The 15,672-nt window shown below is 46.3% G+C and overlaps 1 protein-coding gene across 9 annotated transcripts in view; it reads left to right on the top strand.

Moving 5' to 3' along the window:
• The first annotated feature begins 1,601 nt into the window (after positions 1-1,601).
• Positions 1,602-15,672, top strand: part of LOC128423548 (zinc-regulated GTPase metalloprotein activator 1A-like) — a 37,977-nt gene continuing 23,906 nt past the window's right edge. For 5 of the 9 annotated variants that reach the window (XR_008332792.1, XM_053408853.1, XM_053408852.1 and 2 more), the window contains exons 1-5: positions 1,602-2,067; positions 3,119-3,271; positions 6,184-6,270; positions 7,117-7,213; positions 15,340-15,431. Coding sequence is in view for 8 of the 9 variants with exons in the window: in XM_053408853.1 (XP_053264828.1) it covers positions 3,139-3,271; positions 6,184-6,270; positions 7,117-7,213; positions 15,340-15,431 (409 nt within the window). In the remaining variant the exon portion in view is untranslated. Of the gene's footprint in view, positions 2,160-3,118; positions 3,272-6,183; positions 6,271-7,116; positions 7,214-15,339; positions 15,432-15,672 lie in introns of all 9 variants that reach the window. The other 4 variants (XM_053408848.1, XM_053408854.1, XM_053408849.1 and 1 more) reach the window with 4 other exon arrangements.

The raw sequence follows: 15,672 nt of genomic DNA, 5'->3' as shown, positions 1-15,672 counted from the left end.
TGGAAGTGACCCGGAAACTACAACTAATCCAGAATGCGGCAGCCAGACTGGTGATTGGGAAAGGCTGCCGAGACCACATAACACCGGTCTTGAAAGACTTACATTGGCTCCCAGTACGTTTCTGAGCACAATTCAAAGTGTTGGTGTTGACCTTTAAAGCCCTAAACGGCCTCGGCCCAGTACACCCGAAGGAGCGTCTCCACCCCCATCGCTCTGCCTGGACACTGAGATCCAGCTCTGGTGGTTCCCTCACTATGAGAAGCCAAGCTACAGGGAACCAGGCAGAGGGCCTTCTCAGTAGTGGCCCGCCGTGCGGAACGCCCTCCCATCAGATGTCAAAGAGATAAACAACTATCTGAAGAAATCTGAAGGCAGCCCTGTTTAGGGAAGTTTTTAATGACTGATGTATTATTGTATTTTTAATCTTTATTGGAAGCCGCCCAGAGTGGGTGGGGAAATAAATTATTATTATCCATCCTCCAACCGCCTCCAGGCACTCACATAGGACATTCACTGCCTGTTACCTGGTTTCAAGAACTAAGGTATTTACCATCTCAAAAGAGGCCACCGGTGACCAATTTTGTCAGACAGGAGACAAGCCACATTTTTTAATTTCTGTTTTAGACTGCCTTTTTCTGTGACATGTGTATGATACTTTTGGGTTGTCTTTGACTAAGGGACTGGGCAATTTCCAAAATCTTTAAAAGTTATTGCACACCCTTGTTCCAGGTCCTCCTCACTCCTCTGTTGCAAATGAAAAATAAAATCTTCCTTGCTTTCACTGGGCCCTGCCTCCACTCAATTCTCTCTGACCATTGATGGCCAGCCACCCCTGCGGCCCTGCCGCTGCTACACCCCCACTCACAGTTTGCCTGGCGGGACTCACACAAAGCAGTGTTCATGAGCAGCCGTCTTTCCGTGTGGGGCTGACTTGGAGACTATTGGCACTTTTTCAAAGCCATGTGAAAACCAAACTCATAGCTGTCAACCTTCCCTTTTTTTGCGGGAAATCCCCTTATTCCAGCGCTGTTTCCCGCTGCTATCCCGGATTGTTAGATAACCCGTAGACTGTCCCCGGGACAGGTGAGGCTGCTGATCCCTTATTTTCAAATCTGAAAGTTGACAGCCATGACCAAACTATAACCAGCTTCTCTGATTCAGGAATGGAGCATAGCTCCATATGGCTGGATGGAAGAATTTGCCATTTCAGATGGGTGCTTCTAATGCTACCAACCCATTGCTCTTTCCACCCTTAGCTATGGGCAAAGCATCTTTTCTGCAGGAACATCCATCCCACTGTGCTCCATCCACAATAAGGGGCCTGGTATTGCCGCGCAGAACAATCCACCCAAGCACGGTCTTTCACAATTGATTTTAAAATCCTTTTTTTTTTAAATTCACTGAAGGGTGTGTGTGTTTCTTTTTAAAAAGGTGCAATTATCGAATTCTGGTTTGTGAAGTTTCGCCGGGAGCTGAAGCTCTGTAAACTACAGGGCCCAGAATTCCTTGAGTGAGAGGAGGGGTCCGCTGCCTCCCCGAACCTTCTTCCTGTGACGCCGATGCCGACATGGCAAGATGCCCTCTGACGTTTCCGATGACGCGACCCGTCGCAGCCTATTGTACGGCAGCAGGAAGAAACCGACGTTCCTCGCCTGGGAAGGAAGCTGAGGCGCGCATGCGTGCGTGGCTGGGTAGGAAGCGGCGAGGCGACGGGGCGGAGCTTGCAGGTGCGCGAGAGAAGGCAGGGCGGCTGTCCGTCCAATAGGTGCCTCTTCTGCGCGAACTCCTGCGCATGTGCAGAGTGTGGCGGGGCTTCCTCGCGCAGCGGGGTCCCGCGAGATTTGCGTGGGGCTTCCGGATCTCCTTTGGGGTCGCGAGGGAGAGAGGAATTCCGCCGAGGCACCCGACCCCCCGCCTTCGGGGACCCGATTCGGAATCTGCTTGGCGTTTCTAATCCTCACCTCAGGCATTATCTCTGGCTCCGAAGAGTCGAAAAGGGTGACGACATTATTCTTCAGCCTACAGGCTTCGCTCCTCTCAGTAAATGGAGGGCAGCTTTCGCCCCTGGTGAGAACACCCTCTGAATGTGCCGTCTGGAGCGCTGGATATTTGCCCTTTACTAAGGAAGGGTTGGGGGGCAGCGGCCTCCCCCCAATCAAGTAAACAAATAAAAACGCTAAACTAAAAGTAGAAATAATCAGAATATATTTTTGCAAAATACTTTCATTAAATATTTTATTTTAGACTTTTTAAAATAAGATGGAAAAAATAATGTTCTTTGTAATTTTGCAAAATATTTCAGCCACATGAAAGGTTCTCCCTGATGTAACTTCCTAGTTTTCAATGATTGAGGATTTTGACAGAATTTTCTGAACAACTTGGGGTCAAAAGTTCTTTGGAGGTCTTTAAGCAGAGGCTTGACAACCATATGTCAGGAGTGTTCTGATGGTGTTTCCTGCTTGGCAGGGGGTTGGACTCGATGGCCCTTGTGGTCTCTTCCAACTCTATGATTCTATGATTCTATAAAAGAAAGTAGTTTAAAACAACTGTTGTTGAGGCATTCCAAATCTGCAAGAGAGCCAGACAGAATGGTGACAGGTGCATGTCCCTCCCCCCCAGCTATGCCTTCAGTGGAGGTAGGTACTGCACACAGTGTTGATGTCAGCGATCACATGGTCTGCAGGTTTTTCCTTGCTGTGAGGTGTGTTCAAGTGCAGAACTTGACCTGATCCCATAGGAGTGAATGGCAACCATTCAGTATTGTGGGAGAAAGTAAAGTGGAACACTTCTTCACACCAAGTCCTGCTCTTAGTGATGCAGCGATTGAAAACTAAGGCATTGAGCAACTGGCCTCTTCCTATCTGAATGGCTCCATTCTGGATTGTTTTGCTTTATTGTGCTGCAAGGTAGGAGACTGGCTTTTATATCGATTTAGGGGGAAACTGCATGATGCTTCAATGAGGAATATGTGAGGGGCAAAAATGAGGCATAGCACACATGGTTGTGAAGAGTTAGGGTTTCAGGGTCTCTTATTCACAGCCCTCTGGTTTCTAGTGTTTAAAGGCTTCCCTTCTTGAGCCCTTCCCCATTGGTTTTAACTGTTGTCTTTGATTGGCAGGTGGTTATAGTGACTCAGAAATGGAAGGCTCTACTGTGGAGGAAGAAGAGGATTGCCCTGAGCTGATTCCAATAAGAGAACAGCAGATAAAGGACCATGCAGGACAGGATATTCCATATAAGATTCCTGTTACCATTATTACTGGCTATTTAGGTAATAAACTGTATGCCAAATTGTCACTGTAGGGTGCTTAATAATGCATTTTTATTATTATATGGAACTATGATTTGTTTTATTTAAAAGTAGTATTACATCAATTTTTGCACTTGTCTTGTTTTCCTTGTATATGCTCTATACTAGAGAAGAGTATAGTAGAGTTCATGTAAGAAATTTAAACTAATGTAAAAAATAAATAAATTGTGTTATGAATTAAATCCCTGTGCTGTTGACGTGATGTGATTAGAGAGCAAGGATGTTCAGGTCAGTTGTTGGAGCATCAAGCCTGCATTTAGAAGCAAAGAAATGCCTTATACTGCTTCTCTTTGTGAGATGGAGAATTAGTTTGCAGCAGCCCATCACCTAAATTTGCACAGAAGCTTACTTGCATTGTATAATCTCTAGGTAAATCAGAAGTCAAGATGCAAATATCAGTCGTGATGCTGATTCCCTACTTTGCAGGATTTGAGCATCTGTACAGGGCTAAATTGCTATCACAGATAAGTTTTTGAGTTCTATGACAGAAAGGTGATGATGGTGCCTTGGCATCTTTTAAGGGGGTAGAGTCATGGTGCACTTCTCGACCACTAAGAAACATCATTATTTTTAACTCAAAGATATTTCTATAAGTTTAACTGAATCAAGAACTTATTAAAATTGCATTTTTTTAGCCCCCAGAAATTTGACCAAAGTACCGTATTTTTCGCCCCATAGGACGCACCTAATTTTTTTGGGGGGGGGGGGAATAAAGAGAAAAAAAATTTCCCTCCCCAGGCACGGGGCAGGCGCGGGGGAAGCCCGAGCTTCCCCCGACCCCGGCCCCCAGAACAGCCTGCTATCTGCAAGCCTAGGGAGCCACGCCGGTCTCCCCAGGCTTGCGGAGAGGTGCGTGAAGCCCAGGCGTGCTCTTCAGCGCGCACCAGGCTTCGGAAGGCCGGCAGCTCTGCGCTACCCTCCGGAGCCCCGTGCGGCTTCGCGCCGGGATCCAGAGGGTGGCACAGAGCTGCAGGAAGCCCTGGAGCGCAGGCAGCTCTCCGCCACCCTCCGGAGCCCCGCGCAGCTTCGCACCAGGATCGGGAGGGTGGCGCAGAGCTGCAGGAAGCCCTGGAGCGCAGGCAGCTCTGCGCCACCCTCCGGAGCCCCGCGCAGCTTCGTGCCGGGATCGGGAGGGTGGCACAGAGCTGCAGGAAGCCCTGGAGTGCAGGCAGCTCTGCGCCACCCTCCGGAGCTTCGCGCCGGGATCGGGAGGGTGGTGCAGAGCTGCAAGAAGCCCTGGAGCTCTGCGCCACCCTCCGGAGCCCAGCGCGGCTTCGCGCCGGGATCGGGAGGGTGGTGCAGAGCTGCAAGAAGCCCTGGAGCTCAGGCAGCTCTGCGCCACCCTCTGGAGCCCCGCGCAGCTTCGCGCCGGGATCCAGAGGGTGGCACAGAGCTGCAGGAAGCCCTGGAGCGCAGGCAGCTCTCCGCCACCCTCCGGAGCCACGCGCAGCTTCGCGCCGGGATCGGGAGGGTGGTGCAGAGCTGCAGGAAGCCCTGGAGCGCAGGCAGCTCTCCGCCACCCTCCGGAGCCACGCGCAGCTTCGCGCCGAGATCGGGAGGGTGGCGCAGAGCTGCAGGAAGCCCTGGAGCGCAGGCAGCTCTCCGCCACCCTCCGGAGCCCCGCGCAGCTTCGCGCCGGGATCGGGAGGGTGGTGCAGAGCTGCAAGAAGCCCTGGAGCTCTGCGCCACCCTCTGGAGCCCAGCGCGGCTTCGCGCTGGGATGGGAGGGTGGTGCAGAGCTGCAAGAAGCCCTGGAGCTCAGGCAGCTCTGCGCCACCCTCCGGAGCCCCGCGCAGCTTCGCGCCGGGATCCAGAGGGTGGCACAGAGCTGCAGGAAGCCCTGGAGTGCAGGCAGCTCTGCGCCACCCTCTGGAGCCCCACATGGCTTTGCGCCGGGATCCGGAGGGTGGCGCAGAGCTTCAGGAAGCCCTGGAGCGCAGGCAGCTCTGCGCCACCCTCCGGAGCTTCGCGCTGGGATCGGGAGGGTGGTGCAGAGCTGCAAGAAGCCCTGGAGCTCTGCGCCACCCTCCGGAGCCCAGCGCGGCTTCGCGCCGGGATCGGGAGGGTGGTGCAGAGCTGCAAGAAGCCCTGGAGCTCAGGCAGCTCTGCGCCACCCTCCGGAGCCCCGCGCAGCTTCGCGCCGGGATCCAGAGGGTGGCACAGAGCTGCAGGAAGCCCTGGAGTGCAGGCAGCTCTGCGCCACCCTCTGGAGCCCCACATGGCTTTGCGCCGGGATCCGGAGGGTGGCGCAGAGCTTCAGGAAGCCCTGGAGCGCAGGCAGCTCTGCGCCACCCTCCGGAGCTTCGCGCGGCTTCACGCTGGGATCCGGAGGGTGGCGCAGAGCTGCAGGAAGCCCGGGAAAGCCTGCATTCGCCCCATAGGACACACACACATTTCCCCTTCATTTTTGGAGGGGAAAAGTGCGTCCTATAGGGCAAAAAATACGGTACATTGAAGTTTATTTCCTAGTTTCAAGTTGGTTTCATAAGTTTCTGAAGATATGGCATGATATCAAATCTAGGAGTTTTCCATTGTTTGGTGTAGTTGTTTATAAATACTGGGAAATGAGTTTGTAGTGATCAAAACACACACACATACTGGGTGTTAAAATTACATGATGAAGCAAAGAAAGAAATGTTTTTAGTGTACTTGAAAAATGTGCTGTGTCCCATAAATTTATATTAAGAACATGAGGTCCTTCTTAAGACAATATGTGCAATGTTTGTGAAGAGATCAGGAATTAAGATTAACATTTCAGGATGTTCTGGTCACTGCCTGTAAAGTTCTATTTGAAAGCATATTTTTATTTCTAAGTTGTATATGTATCCCCCCCCCCATTTTCTTTGCATAAAAAGTTTGTTCTGTTTTTTTAGGTGCTGGAAAAACCACTCTTCTTAATTATATTTTGACAGAACAGCACAACAAGAGGATAGCAATTATTCTAAATGAATTTGGTGAAGGTATGTATAACTATGCATAAAACAAAAAGGTTTTGTATATCAGAGCCTAAATCTTGTAAAAATAAAAATGTTCTTGAAACACTTTGCACACTTACATCCTTGAGAGAGGAAAAAACTCATTTTTTATCTTTTAAATTATTTGAAGTACAGTTGTTGCTTAGAAACATGTACATCTGCTCACCCAGCCATATGTGTTTGGGTGCTCTTTGGTATTAGACTAATCCCTGTAGGCTGAATACATAGTATTTTCAACCAGCACAAAGGAGAACAGGCCCAAATGTTCTCAGCTGACTTTTCAAGGTATGAAGTACCTTGTTTGATCAGCTGGGATGGCATTGTTATAGGATATTATAATCTAGACTGCTCTTTATGAGGTGTGGAACAAAATTAAACCCTACCTGAATTCTCATTTTGTTTAGTAAAAGGTGCACACCTCACTTGTCACGTCTTCATTCAGACATCAATCCATGGTCTTCATCTAGTTTAGAGAAGAGGCTCAGCAATACAAATTGTCTGAAGAGTTTCCTCTTTCTTACTATATTTTCCTATTACCTCTTATTCATGTTAGTATGTTATAACTGAAGTATAAGACGGTATGAAGTATGAAAGGTTCTCAGCCTAATTAAAATGGAGTTTGATTTGGACTTAGACTAGGATTTTTTCGGCCACCCTTGGGCTAAAGGTATAATGTCTTAGTCCGAGAAGAATATAAGCCAAGACGTTTTGGATTCTGCTTTGTGACTGCTGGAGTTTTGATCATTGTGCCTGCTCTCTCACGTTTATCAGACAGAATGAAAATTGAGTGTAAGACACAATGTTACGGTAGTATTTTTCTTGTATTTTCAGGAAGCGCCTTGGAAAAATCCTTGGCTGTAAGTCAGGGTGGAGAACTCTATGAAGAATGGCTGGAACTCAGAAATGGATGTCTATGCTGTTCTGTAAAGTAAGGGGTTTTTTTAAGGTAAGGTAAAGGACCCATGTGGCACTGTGGTCTAAACCACTGAGCCTCTTGAGCTTGCCGATCGCAAGGTCGGCAGTTCAAATCCACACAACGGGGTGAGCTCCCATTAGTTTGCAAACCCAGCTCCTGCCAACCTTGCAGTTCAAAAGCATACCAGTACATGACCCGGAAAAGCTGTCTGCAGACAAATGCCGGCTCCCTCGGCCTGAAAGCGGAGATGAGTGTTGCACCTCATAGTCAAATTCGACTGGACTTAACTGTCCAGGGGTCCTTTACCTTACCTTTCACCTTTTAAACCAACAACCACTGACTTTAAAATTGATCCTTTTCCTTTTAACTCATGTGTCTTCATAGTTCAGCATGATTCTCCTGTAGTTATTAAGTAGTTCTCCTGTGGCAGGAACCAGTTGGTGAGAATTCCAGTGTTAAAAAAAATACATAATATATTGCTGTTTATTAAAGTTGTGTTCTGCCTTCAACCCAAAGATTCCAAGGGCAGTACATAGCAACCTACTTAAAACACAGAGCCAACAATAAGAAAAATAAGTATCAGAAAAAGCAGTTGAGATCATACATCAATTCCCATAGGTCTGAAGTAACAAATGCAACTTAAGCTGATGCCTAAAAACAGTAGAGGACAAATGTGGGGAGGGAGCTCTGCATTTGGGGTGCCATTATTCAAGAGCGCCTGTTCTGTGCCATTACCCTGAGATTAAAACAAAAATTTTTTTCCTTCCAGTAGCACCTTAAAGACCAACTAAGTTAGTTCTTGGTATGAGCTTTCGTGTGCATGCACACTTCTTCAGATACTGAGGAATTAATTCCTGAGATTAAGAGTCTCTTGCTCTACTGACTGAGCTATTCCATGATCCCATTTTGTGGAGCCAGTCAACAAGCTGGAGGTCACATTCTGCACCACCTGGAGTTTTTAGACCACCTTCAAGGACAGCCCCAAGTTGAGAGCTTTACAGTAGTCTAAGCAAGAGGTTGTAAGAGCACTTAGTACTATAGCCATGCTGTCAGGACTGATCGTTGTCCTCTTCAGATCACCACACAAACGCTTCTTGTTCTTTTATAACTTTTTATTGCGTATTAACAAAATAATCTTATAAACGGTTCTTAAATATTATTCCTCAGAGTCACTTCTTTCAGATACCTTCTGAGCTCTGCTTCTCCATGACCAGACACTCTCAAAATGGCGAAGGCGCCCTTTCCTTCGCTTTCCCGCTCTTTTTTCTAACCTGGCTAGAACTGGCCTGTATCTCCCCTCCTCCCAATCTGAGCTAGAACTGAACCCTTGCCTTTCCTGGGAACAGCCGGTCCCTCCCTGTTGTTCCTCTTGCTCTCTTCTCTTCAATTCACTGCTCTCCTCCCCCCCTTGGGGAATGCTTTCTCCCTCTGATAAACTGAAAACTTCTAACTCTTCCCTGACATCACCCCCTCCCCTAAGCCCCCCTTCCTCCTCCTCCTCGCTCTCCTCTGTTTCTGAAGGACCGAACCCTATGAACTCTTGTTCCTCGCTATCTGTCTATTCAAAAATCTCTTGAAGATGACAGTTATGGGGTTTTGGCTTGTGGGGATATTTTCTATGAAATTCTCTCTGCAATTCCGGAACGTTAATTTTTTCTGTTGGTTCCCATGAGTTCTCACTCATCTAACCCTTTCCATGCAACCAAATACTGTAATTTCCTCCTACTTATTCTCGAGTCTAATATCTCTTCCACTTCAGCCTCCTCTTCCCCCATCATGGTGGGGAAAGGAGGTGGTTCCCTTGAAATTTGATACTTATGCGCTGGTACAAACACTGACAATAAAGATCTATGAAATACAGGGTGTATTCTCATATTTTCAGGTAAATGAAGCTTGAAAGCAACTGGGTTAATTTGAGCCTTTACTTGGAAAGGTCCCAATCTCCTTGGTTCTAGCTTTTTACACCTCCCTCGTATTGGTAGTCCCTTGGTAGACAGCCATACCCAGCTCCCTACTTGGATTTCTTCCCCAACGTGCCGGTGCCTGTCTGCAGCTCTCTTGTAAGCCTCTTTAGCTTCTTCCAAATCCTCTTTTAATATCTCATGAATGCACCTCAACTCCTCTATCATTTGTTCTGCTGCTGGTACTGCTAACTGCTCCTCTTGACCTGGGAATGCCCTTGGGTGCAAGCCATAGTTTGCCACAAATGGGGCTCTGCCCGTAGACACATGCAGTGCATTATTATACGCAAACTCTGCTAGACTCAACTTCTCTAACCACCCGCTTTGCTGACAACCAGCATAACACCTCAGATATTGTTGTAGTGTTGCATTCGTTCTTTCAGCTTCCCCATTGGTTTGCGGGTGTCTCGCCGACGTGAGGCTTAGCTCCACATCTAGTAACTGCATTAACCTTCTCCAAAATTGTGATGTAAATTGGGCCCCTCTATCTGAAATGATTTGTGATGGCAAACCATGCAACCTACAAATATTATCTAAAAACATCTTTACAGTTTCCTGCGCGGTCGGAATTTTGGCACATGGTATGAAATGCGCCATCTTGGTTAGCATGTCAACCACCACAAAGATCACTGTTTGCCTATGCGATGATGGTAGATCCGTTATAAAATCCATAGACACCACATCCCAAGGCCTTCCCGGCGTGGGCATAGGTTGCAACAACCCTGCGGGAGCTGCTCTAGGTGCCTTAGCTCATTGACATACTTCACAACCTCTTACATATTGTGTTACCTCCTCCCTCAACTTTGGCCACCAGAACTGCCGTGTTATCTGATACAGGGTTTTTTCTCTACCAAAATGTCCTGCAGTCGAGTTATCATGATGTTGTCTCAACACTTTACCTCTTAATTCACCTGCAGGTACATACAGCATCCCTCTCCTGTACAACAATCCACCTTTTTCCTTGAAACCTTCCTCTTCCCCTCTACCTTTTCTCAGTTCCTCCATTTTCTTTTGTGCAAACTCATCTGTTACTGTTAATTGCTGGAATTCCCTGCCATCCACTACTATGGCTGCACACCCCCACTGATCCGATCTCCGCATTTCTCGCAACTTGGGAGGTGCTTCCCCTTCCATATACTCAGGTTTGCGCGATAGCGCGTCTGCACGAACATTTTGATGCCCAGGTATGTACTCAATCCTAAAATTAAACCCAGCAAAAAACTCTGCCCACCTAATTTGCCTTTGGTTTAGCTGTCTAGCAGTTCTCCAATACTCTAAATTCTTATGATCTGTTTGTACCACCACCTGATGTGACGCCCCTTCCAAAAAATGTCTCCACACTTTAAAGGCAGCATGCACAGCTAAAAGTTCCTTATCAAATATGGTGTAGTTTTGTTCTGATTGATTTAATTTTCTAGAGTAGAATGCACAGGGTCTCCAGTCCCCTTCCTTGTCCTGTTGCAGCAGAATGGCCCCAATAGCCCTATCAGAGGCATCAGTTTCTACCTTCATACGTTTACTTGGATCTAGGTGCATAAGATATTTTTCTGAAGCAAACACCGCCTTTAATTTATCAAAGGCCTTCTGTGCTTCCTCAGACCATCTGAATGGGCCCTTGCCTCTTAGACAATCAATCAGTGGCGTTGTGATTTTGGAGTAATTACCTATGAATTTACGATAGAAATTAGCAAATCCTAAAAACCTCTGTAGATCTTTCTTAGTTTTAGGTGCCTCCCATTCCACCACTGCCTGAACTTTACTGGGGTCCATGTGCACCCCTTTGTGGGAAATGCAATATCCCAGGAACTCCACCTTTTGTGTGTGGAACTTACACTTCTCTAACTTCACATATAACCTGTTGGTCCTCAATCTCTCTAACACCTGCGTGACATGTTTTACGTGTTCCTCCATACTTTCACTATATATTAAGAGGTCATCTAAATAAGAGACACAGAACTGATCCAGTATACCTGCTAAGACGTGATTGATGAAGGTTTGAAATATCCCTGAGCCATTTTGTAAGCCAAAAGGCATTACCAAGAATTCAAATGCACCATACTTAGTACAAAAACTGGTTTTCCACTCATCCCCTTCTCTGACCCTTATCAGATTATATGCTCCTCGCAGATCAAGCTTGGTAAAGACTTTGGCTGACCTTACTCTTTCTAAGAGGTCATCTATACGTGGCAGTGGGCACACGCGAGGCTTCATTTGGCTGTTAAGGATTCTGAAGTCACATACTAATCTCGGTGCCCCTTCCTCCCCTTTCTTTTTGACAAAAAAGACAGGAGCACCCCCCGAGGCCGTGGACTCTCTAATAAAACCTCTCTGCAAATTCTTTTGCAGGAACTCCCTCAATGCTGCAGATTCTACTTCCGACATGGCATATATCTTGCTTGGTGACAACTGTGCCCCAGGGACCAGATCTATCTTGCAATCATAGGGCCTATGTGGTGGAAGTTTATCCGCTTCTTTTTCACAAAAACATCCCGATAAGCAATATATTGTGACGGAATCTCACTTTCATTCCCCATCAGCTTCCCTTCCACCTCTGTTCCCATTACTTCCACTGAGATTTTTCTCTTTTGCCCCAAACAATGTGTCATACAATATATTGAACCAAAAACCAAAGACCTTTGATGCCAGGCAATCACCGGATTGTGACGATTGAGCCAACTCATGCCCAGCACCATTGGGTGCCCAGCTAGTTTGGTCACATGAAATGCCCTGGTCTCTGAGTGATGACCCATATCCATTCTCATTGGTGGAGTCTCGTAAGTCACTTCTGCTGACAGTAGCGGTCTGCCGTTGATTGTTTTCACTTGCAGTGGGAAATTCAAAGGTAACAAAGCGATTTTGTGTTCCTGTACCAATTTCTGGTCTATGAAATCTGCTGACGCTCCTGAGTCTAACAGTGCCTCTACCTGGACCCTATGTCCATTGGGTAGTTGTAGTTGCACCTTCACCGTTAGCCCTAGGATAGGTGGTTCCGCGTGAGAGCCTTCTATTGCTTCTCCACCCGGCTGCAAGCTCCCATTTCCAGCCGGGGACATTCGTTTCCCTGATGCAGTTCCTTTGGGCAATTTTCTTCTCTCATGTCTGCTCCAGATAGAGACTCCCATCCTTTACGATTGCGACATTGTCGTGCTAGATGCCCTGGTTTTCCACAGACGAAGCAACGTCTTGTGTCTCTTCCTCTCCCTGCATTTCCTCTTACTATGGAAATGGTAGTCACTGGGAGGGGTCTGGCTGCTCCTAATTCCATGGGCTCTGGCCACTCTCGTCCTGTCATGTTGCCCGCTCTGCTCTCTGTACTTTCAATAATATTGTTTTCCCGCCACCGTGCTCACCATTGTTCCTTCTTTTCACTAGCCCTCCGTTCCACACGTAGGCTCAATTGCAGGCAAGTTCGGACCAGAGAGTCCAAGGAACTAGGTTCTGGCATTTGGGCCAATTGGTCTAAAATCTCATTATTCAGTCCTTCCCTAAAAAGGGCTGCAACTGTTGGGGAATTCAGATCCCATTTTAATTTCTGCACCAGCAAACTAAAGTTGGACCAATAAACTCCCACAGTGTCCTTTCCTTGTCTTATTCTCAACAGCTGCCTAGCTGTGGTTGTTTCATGTGCAGGGTCCAAGAAAATCGTGTCTAGATACTGCAGAAAAATTTGTAGATTTCCTAGGGCGGCATCCCTCCTAGATATTAGGGGTATAACACAGTCCTTAGCCCTCCCTTCCAAGAAATTAATCACATAAGCAACCTTCTCTTGCTCAGATTGAAATTCTTTATCCTTTATCTCTATTATGTAAGAAATTTCTGTCTTGAAAGCCATGTATTCAGAGCTTTCTCCCTTGAAGCTACGCGGACGTACAGTAAATGTTTTACTCACTCTATCTCCCTGCGTTGCTTGCAACATGGTTCTATGTTCTCCCAGTGCTGCTGATAGTATGTCGATTTGACTTTTCAACTGTAAGTTCTGTTGCCATAAGTCCTGTAATGTTAGCTGGAGCGCTGGGGTTTCTCCTTGCCCAACTGGCGCCACAGCTCCCTCCATTTTGGCTTCTCCTTCTTTACTTATAGTGAAGAGGCGCAGAGCAGAAGGTATTCTGTCAGGACTGGTCGTTGTCCTCTTCAGATCACCACACAAACGCTTCTTGTTCTTTTATAACTTTTTATTGCGTATTAACAAAACAATCTTATAAACGGTTCTTAACTATTCTTCCTCAGAGTCACTTCTTTCAGATACCTTCTGAGCTCTGCTTCTCCATGACCAGCCACCCTCAAAATGGCGAAGGCGCCCTTCCCTTCGCTTTCCCGCTCTTTTTCCTCCCCTCCTGGCTAGAGCTGGCTTGTATCTCCCCTCCTCCCAATCTGAGCTAGAACTGAACCCTTGCCTTTCCTGAGAACAGCCCGTCCCTCCCTGTTGCTCTCTTCTCTTCAATTCACTGCTCTCCTCCCCCCCCCCCTTGGGGAATGCTTTCTCCCTCTGGGAAACTGGAATCTTCTAACTCTAACTCTTCCCTGACACATGCTATCTTGGTTCAGGTAAAGAAAAAGCTGGTGAACCAGCCAGAAATAGGCATAGGTGTTCCTTTGCCACAAAAGACACCTAGGTTCCAAGTGGCAGTGATGACTCCAACAACAGCCACAAGTTACAAACATCAGAAGAAGGATCTCTCTTCAGAACAGACATCTCCCAACACGAGGAACCACTCAACATCAATCTCTTCATCTTACCAGGATTCAGCTTCCATTTATTGGTCCTCATGAATCCATTGCTGCCTCCAGATACCAGTCTATCACCTGACTTGTTGCATATTATCAGCATACTGATGGTACTATACTCCAAGCTGCTGGGCAACAGATCTCAACTGCTTCATATAAATGCTAAAAAGCTGTAGAGATAAGATGGGATTGCAGGGCCCCACAGCACAAGTGCCAGGGAAACTAAACAAAGGTCTCCCAGTGCTGCTCTTTGGTGTTGGTCTTGCGAATAAAAGCAGAGGTCTTGTAGTATGGTGTTTCCAACTCCCAGCCCACAGAAGCTGGCCTAGGAGAATACAGGATCAGTTGCATAAAAAGCCGTGGAGAGATTGAGGAGAATTAACAGGGTCACAGTCCTCCATCCCTTTCTTCAGAAAGGTCATCAGTTTGAGAGACCAAATCTATTTAATTCTGAACCTGGGTCTGAGTCCAGATTGAAATGTGTCTGGACAGCTTCATTCAGATGCTGTTGGAACTCACCATGCAAAAGGGGGCATTTTTGTCCAGGCATTATTCAATACCTCTGTGTCGAGAAGGTCTTCTGGGGATGGGGCCTTATCACTGCCTCCTTCAGGAAGCTCAGAAGCATCAAGGACTTTGATTTTGTGTGCATTTTCTCATTATTCCTATTCTTTTTTAATATGAGAAAAATGGCTTATAGGGAGACTTAATAATAATATTTTTTGCAAGCTGAGCTAGATGAATCAAATTCATTTGTGTTTTAAATAAATAACATTAGCTTCTGTAGGACCAAACCTGAAAATTAGTTGCTTTTTTAATGATTTCATATTGAAACCAATGAATACAGTGGTACCTCAGGTTACATACGCTTCAGGTTACAGGCTCCGCTAACCCAGAAATAGTGCTTCAAGTTAAGAACTTTGCTTCAGGATGAGAACAGAAATTGTGCTCCAGCAGCGCGGCGGCAGCAGGAGGCTCTATTAGCTAAAGTGGTGCTTCAGGTTAAGAACAGTTTCAGGTTAAGTACAGACCTTTGGAATGAATTAAGTTCTTAACCCGAGGTACCACTTTATACTGAAGAAGATGCAAGATAGCAGAAATGTGCTGAAGGTTGGATATGTGGAAGCACTTTTTTTAAAAAAATTAGGATGGATTTTTAAAACAAGCTTCCAATTACAGGGTATGAGGTACTGCAGTTCGTAAAAGTTTTTTAAAAGCCCTGATGAACTTATTATTTTATTATTATTTTATTTATTTGCTACACTTTGCTACACTTTTTACTGCCTAATAACCAAAGTTCTATGAGTGAATTACAATAAAATTTATTACCATGTAGATTTCTAATTTGGATACTAAATAGGTTTTAGGATAGTATTGTGTTTCATTTAGAAAGTACTGTAGCATAAATAGCAATAAAGATAATTCCTTTTAAATGATTTCTTTTTTCATCAGGGACAATGGTTTGAAGGCTATTGAAAATTTAATGCAGAAGAAAGGCAAGTTTGACTACATCTTGCTAGAGACAACTGGATTGGCAGATCCAGGTAAATATAATTTGGGGAAGGGGATGGATTAAGAGTGCCCCATTGAATTTTTCTTTATGGGATGAGCAGAAATGCATTGGGTATTCCGTTGTGCCTCTGTCAGGATGTAGGTGTAGCTTGGATACAAAAGAAAAAGAATGGAATTGTCAGGAAACAAGAGTAGCCGAAGGTGATTCCACAACAACCATCCTTTCTGTCAATAGTGCATCTTACAACCCCTGCAATTCAAGAACCTGATGGG

This window comes from Podarcis raffonei, chromosome 11 (assembly GCF_027172205.1).
Source record: "Podarcis raffonei isolate rPodRaf1 chromosome 11, rPodRaf1.pri, whole genome shotgun sequence".
Lineage (NCBI taxonomy): Eukaryota > Metazoa > Chordata > Lepidosauria > Squamata > Lacertidae > Podarcis > Podarcis raffonei.
This window is presented reverse-complemented; position numbering and strand designations above follow the sequence as displayed.